General features: G+C 39.5%; 1 protein-coding gene across 1 annotated transcript in view; it reads left to right on the top strand.

Annotated features, from left to right (window-relative positions):
* Window positions 1-420: 420 nt before the first annotated feature.
* TMEM266 (transmembrane protein 266) overlaps window positions 421-6694 on the top strand; it is a 58986-nt gene continuing 52712 nt past the window's right edge. Inside the window, exons 1-4 of the mRNA XM_066328755.1 lie at window positions 421-547; window positions 1644-1744; window positions 2768-2875; window positions 4874-5062. Coding sequence (XP_066184852.1) covers window positions 2862-2875; window positions 4874-5062 — 203 coding nt within the window. The 5' untranslated portion in view covers window positions 421-547; window positions 1644-1744; window positions 2768-2861. The remainder of the gene's footprint in view (window positions 548-1643; window positions 1745-2767; window positions 2876-4873; window positions 5063-6694) is intronic.

Genomic DNA, 6694 nt, shown 5'->3' with positions numbered 1-6694 from the left:
CTGCCTTTAAACACCACTCAGTCGCACAGAAATTTCATGTGGAAATTGCAAGTGGTTTATGTTGCTATAAAATGTGACTTTTTAAAAGGAAGTTAAAAACAGATGGAGTAGAGTGGATGGTAAAAAAATACATTTTTGCAGAATACCAGTATATGTTAAGATACTTCAGTTGCTTGCATAAAGTCTGGAAAGAAGCATGAATCACAGTAATAATCCATTTAAGAGATGGATACATACACACAACCTATTACATTTTTTTGTCCACTTACTGACTCTATTTGTCTCCTCAGTTCATTAGATCAGCCAATACATGAGGCATTTTTACCGGAGATTACTCACGTTTTGCCACTTTCTGTTTCAGGGAGGCTGCAGTGGGTCCCTTGGAGAGCTGAGTCCCCGTGTGTCCTTCCAGGAGTCCTGGCGTTGCTCCTCTCAGCCCCGTGAGCTCCTTGTGTCATGGTAGCGATCGCGGCGCCTGTGGCGAGCTGGACTCTGCTCCCTGCAGAAGAGCTGCTGCCCTCCTGCCAGCGGCTCCTTCAGGCCTGGGGTGAGCAAACTTTCCCTGTAGAGCTGCCAGCTCCAGCAGGAAGGAGCTGGCCTGGCTTAGTGCTGCTGCCGCCGGTCACATGCGCTTCAGAGCCCCGGCTGAGTTGTAAAATACAGCTCTGTTTGATGGGAAATGTTCTTTCAGCTTTGGGAAGGCAGGAAACTGTTCTGGAGGGACAAATATTTAGTGTTTGTGTCCTGGCCCATTCCCTGGAGTATTATGGATTAATCCAAAAAATAAGATTTCTTAAAATCTAAACGTATAGTTCTTGTCACTGCTTGCTTTTCTAAGTCCTCTTTGGGAGTGTTACCAGCACTGTGCTGTCTCCTGAATAAATGGTGAGGTTTTACTAGGGTAAGAAGCTGCCATACCTACATTTGCCTGTCTGTCCTCTAAGGCCAGTTTCCATCTTATTCCCATTTCCTAAACCAGCTGTATCCGCATATACTTTTTACTCTCCAGGCCTGCATGTGCAGTTAGAGCAGGATTCTCAGTTGTCTCAGAAGACAGGTGCACAGTACCTCATGCAATGACTATTTTCTCATGCTGAGTGCTTAGAGCAACTGACTTGGTTAAAATTTTTCATTCAAAATTGTTTGGGGTTGTTTCATGTTGTAAAACTGTCAACTGAAAATGAGGTGCTAGGAAGCTAACAGTGAAAAACAAGCCCGAGTCTTATATTTTAGTTTTGTTGTGCTGATAGGTGCAACAATTGCCATCAGAAAGCTCTGTGTGATTGAAATATTTGTCATTTTAGGCAAATGTTTTTTTTTATTTTGCTGCCGTAGGAGCATGGTAAATAAAATATTCAAGGCGTGCAAAGGCCACAGAATAGACTCCTATTGATACTTGAATGGATATCAAATCAAGTTTCTGCTGTATTAGCAAAGCTTTATCTGAAAAACATTTGCTTCTTACTCTGTCTTTAGATGTATTACAAGATTGTAAATAAATGGAGGGTGTGTGTCTTTCTAAAGTATGTGTAGTCTTTTGTTTTTAAGTTGTCCTCTTCGTATGAAATTAAATTGCTTTTGGCTGACTTATCTCCCTGAGGGAGGGTGATCACAGTGAAGAACTTATTTTCTTGCATACCCAGGCACGTTATCGGGAAAATGTGAAAATGCACTGGCTGCATTGTGCGGTTTTGTAAAATTACAAAACATGAAATAAAGCCTTGGAAATGGCTCTACAAAAGACGTAAGTTCAATTTTCCTTTTTTTGTATGAAGTGATTGTTAAGGATCTTAATGTAGCTACATTTGTATGTCTCCAGTGTAAATACTTGACTAACAATTCAGCCTGTAAATGACTCTGGGATACAGTTTTAGTATAAGAGCATTTTTCATGAGCATTGGTGTCACTGTAAGTATTTCTAATTTGCCAGTGTTTATTTCTGTTTAATCAAAATAGAATTATTTTGTTATATTTAATCAAAATAGAACTATTTTATGTTATTTTAAAAAAATTTGAAGCATCTTATTTCACAATAGCTTCACAAGGTCTGTCAGGATTTTTAAGAGCTTTTCTTTGTTGTGTGGTATTCGTCATTTTTCCTGCTTCCAAAACCTGTGTATCAGTAAGTTTGATTCTCACAGGCTTGTCCTCTTTTGCTCTGGTGGCCATGCATTGCTCCTGGTACAGGACAAGTGGAGATTTTGCCTTTTGCAAATGTGTTACTGGGTTTTGTTGATCAAAATGCTATCCTGATAACAGCCCATTTAGAATGTTTGACAACTTGATTTAACTATTGGCAGAGACTTCCTGAGATAGCAAAGGGAGTCATGAACAGTTCAAACTGGAAAATGGAGAGCAAACCCCCAAACTTCATTGACAGTGTTAACGCTTATGTCTAGAGAGTATAAAAAATGGTAAAAAATCATTTATCTTCCGATAGAATTCATGCTCCTGAAGCCATGAGCTTTCTCTGAAAATCCCCTTCCCCCTCTGATCTTGATTATTTTCTCAACAATCTAGTGATTTAAAAAAACACCAATGTTCTTATGGAATGATGTATGTGTCTGTGTGTAAAAGTTAATGCCTTGAAACTTTACAGCTTCTGTAATATGGAGGAGTTATCCTGGAATAAAAACACTTTGAAAAAGAATCAGGGGGGGAACTAACTTACTAGATGCATTTGCAGTGTGACAGCAAAAGTCAGTGTAGCCCTTTGGATTTCTTTCAGCTGTGTTTTATAAAGATAACCTTGTTTTGCTTCTCACAGAGACCTAATCTTGCAAGGCTAGAACTTTAATGAAGAGCAGCTGGAAGTAGTTAAATATTGGAACCACAGCTGATTTGGTTGCATCCTCCCAAACATGACCAATCCTCAGTAAGTACCCTGTGATACAACTTACTTTAAATGAAAGGGAACAGCCTGCTACCTGGAGAATAATAATGTGGCATCAGGAGGGTTTTGTATTTGTCTGAAGAGTGTGAATTAGTAGAAGATACATGAATGATGCTATAAGCAAGTCTGATGTGTTACTAACAGCAGTGGCTGAAAACTAGTATGTGGTGTTATTTTCAGATCTGTGTATCTTTCTTTTTCCCACCACCAAAGCTGTCTGCCAACACCAGTCTATTTGTTTTTCTTTTCAATCAGATCAGACTTTATCTGTAATCTAGTCTGTCTAAGAATACAGAAACTCAATACTGTTGGGGGAGGGAAGGTTGCACCAACCCATTTCCTGTTTCTTTTATTATACTGGAAATTGAATCATTGTATGCTCTTTCATGCAGAACTGAACCATCTTGGACTTACAAAGGTAAATGTCCACAGGATGGCATTAAAGGTGAAAATCAAAGAAAACTCTTGCTAAAATTAGCTGTTACCTCTGGGTTTCTCACTGTTTACAGAGGAATACAGTTCTGTCGGAAATGAAAGAATCTCGTTACTTTCCATTATTAGTTACACGTGAATAAAATAAAAGCTTTTAGGTTGTTCAGATTGTACTTCCCTTTACCTTCTTTTTCTGCCAAAGTATGACACAGCTGCAGCCTTTCCCTGCCAAATACTCTACATATAACAGTATATTACTTTCTTGGGTAATTCTGACAGCTCCTTTTAATTCAAGAATAATGTCCTCCATCTGAAAGTAGTCTAATGGTGAGAGTCTGACCAATGGAAACTTTCAACATAGAATTTTAGTTCCTTCACCCACATCCTTAAATGATATCCTTATACAAGATATACCAGTTAAGTGGTTTTCTCTTTATTTTTTGGGGAAAAAAAGGAACTGCTAATCAGGTTGCTTAAATTGCTGGAAGATTTTAATAAGCTTTAAAATAAAATGCAATTTTACAGTCAAATAACACAGGGTACTAAGAACTTTTTAACTATATCCCTGTGGAAAAAGAGTATCTTCACACTTGCTGCAAACCTCTAACAGTAGCCTGAGATTTCTCCTGAAGTTACCAGGCTCCTCTGGAAGAAAGCTGGAGAAATTTGTGCTTTCACATCCTTCAAATCAAGCAGGGCAAGCAGCCTTGCTGGGTGCTGCAAAGATCAGCCCTTGACATGCAAGCTGTGTCTTACAGCTAAGTCATCCTGTGCACTAATGGTAGCAGATAAAATTCCTACAGAAGTAGTATCTTGTTCTAACTGTGGGAGACATATACATTGTCAGACTGTTTTTACCTGCGTGGAGTTTCCATTGGTGTTAGTGGGCTGCTCTAAGAATACATGGTCAGATTTAGAAGCTGTACGTAAGGTTAGTTAAGATAATCTTTATGGAGGAGGCCATAATTCTTCTGAATCACTGTTCCCTAGTTTCAGAACCATTTTGAAATAACTTGTAACAGAATGATCCTTTTTAGGTAAATGTAACAAAGCTGCTATCCATCAGAGCTATTTGAATCTGTTCAAATCTACAGTGGAAGAGGGGTCTAACTGCACCTAGTAGTTAATAGTTGATTTGAATATAATAATTAAAAAGCCTAGCTATTCATTAGTAGCCAACCTAACTTACAAAGCAGTGAGCCTAGTTACATGCCTTCTTTCTGTTTTGCATAAATATGTTCCTTTTGGGCTGATGCATTTTTCTCTGTTTGTAATACAGCCATTTATATTTGGTGCTTTTGAAGCAGATTCAGCAGAGTGAAATGTTGTTCTCCTTTGTGAGGTTTCTGTTGATCACAGTGAGATCTGCTGAAGTTTGGAGAGATTTGATCTGCCTCTCTAATGACGACAACACCTCAATGACCTTGCAGAGGCCTTTTAAGTTGCCGGCTCTTCAGGGTTCTATGAAGTTCTTGTCTCTATCTTCCTTTTACTTGCTTGCTCATTTATGTTTCTTTATGTGTATCCATGTGTTTATTATGTTTTCAGGCCTACAATTGAAGGCAGTGTTTCAGAAGTTGAGATTATTTCCCAACAGGTGGAGGAAGAGACTAAAAGCATTGCTCCTGTGCAGCTTGTTAATTTTGCTTATCGAGATCTACCTTTAGCTGCACTTGATCTGTCTGTGGCTGGGTCCCAGCTTTTGTCAAATTTGGATGAGGAGTACCAAAGAGAAGGGTAAGTAAAAAGGGCAGATTTTTGTTACATAGTTTTAGGTTACAGGAATTTCATGTCCTGTAAAACAGGAAGCCTTAAGCTGGAGAAGTGCAGCCAGTTGTCCTTAAATTCTATATAAAATCATTGTCACAGGATGGTAGAGACCTTTTCTAGTATCACTAATCTGGGCTGTTTCAGAGCTGTTTATCATTTTAAGTGATTCATGCCTATTGTTTGGCTACAGTCTGGAAGCTTTATCTCAGGATATCCAGATTAAATACCTGTCCTGTTAGAAAAGCAGAATGGTCTGGTGAAAGTTTCCTTGAGAAAGGTGTTTCAGGATGATGACAGTTGTCTGCAGTGATACTTGTACATAACTGTACATCTCCTGACTGAAAGAGAATATCTGATACTGCTGATTCCAGGACAGATAGTGTGCCTGTCACCCAGTAATTTGAATTGTGTAGTTTGCTAATGTACACAGTATGTACATACTGCTTCTATTTTCATAGAATGGTAGTTCCTGGTTTCTTGCCATAAAAGATCCTAATCAGTTCATAACATCTGTCCAACCATAGCCCAATGTCAGATTAGGTAGCACTGTTGTCCTACAGGACATTAGAAGTCATCCTTGTGCCTGGTTCAGGCTTGAAGTGGCTGTAGGTAGACTGCTGTATGAAATTCTTTATGAAAGATTTGGGTCAACTGGAGGGAATCCAGGGGGAGTGAGAATGATTGGAGGCTCAAAAAACTGCCATGGAGTACTGATTGAAATAGCTGTGTTTCACATGAGGAAGAGACTTTGAGGGGAGCTTCTAGGAGACTTCAGTGAGGAAGGGAACGGCCTGTTACTGATCTCGAAGATGTTTAGGACAAGAAGTAAAAAACTTGAATTGCCGCAGAGAGTAGTGAGGGCAGTAAAGTGGTGGAGTATACTGCTAGTGTGTGTGGGAAGGAGGAGAAGAGGTACAGTTGCTGGATGTCTTTAGGGGGATGCATTTGTCAGGAATGATAACACTATATGTAACATCCCTCGGGACAGAGATGGGCTGAGCACTCGTGCCTGCCCTCCCTGGTTCTGGGCCTGCTGTTCCCCTGAGTGTCACACTGACACAGACCCACTCCACTGTAAGGTCCAGGGAGAGCACTTTCCAGTAAGCCATACAGAATGCTCATTGCTGAAGACTTCCAAAGGCTTTATATAAACCTCCAGTTATTAACAACTCAGTGCATTTTAACTTGTGCTCTGTAATCAGCAGAGACCTGCTTGATCTCAGCTCAGCAGGTATTCTGTGTGGTACTCAGGAAGCAAGGCATGGGGAAGGCTCTTGCTTTTAATTTCTTTCCAAATTGGACTTTTTGAGACCTCTCCAAAAAATTGTTACTGCAAACAAGGGGAAATACATTTTGAGTAGGTTATATAAAGTGTGGTACAACTGTAACATAAAATACCCTGCATAGCAAAAGAGGCACTTGAAAATTAATTGGAGTATGCAGGTGTAACCCTCAGGCTATTTTGGTGTTAAGTCAATATCAGTTTAGTTCAAATGTGCATTTTATAGATTTTTATTATCTGAAACTCGATTCTTCACTGTGCCAAATGTCACAAGTCTCTGTAACCATTTAAGTGCCTTTCCAGTCTTAAGCATGGAA

This window comes from Sylvia atricapilla, chromosome 13, assembly GCF_009819655.1.
Source record: "Sylvia atricapilla isolate bSylAtr1 chromosome 13, bSylAtr1.pri, whole genome shotgun sequence".
Classification (NCBI taxonomy): Eukaryota; Metazoa; Chordata; class Aves; order Passeriformes; family Sylviidae; genus Sylvia; species Sylvia atricapilla.
This window is presented reverse-complemented; position numbering and strand designations above follow the sequence as displayed.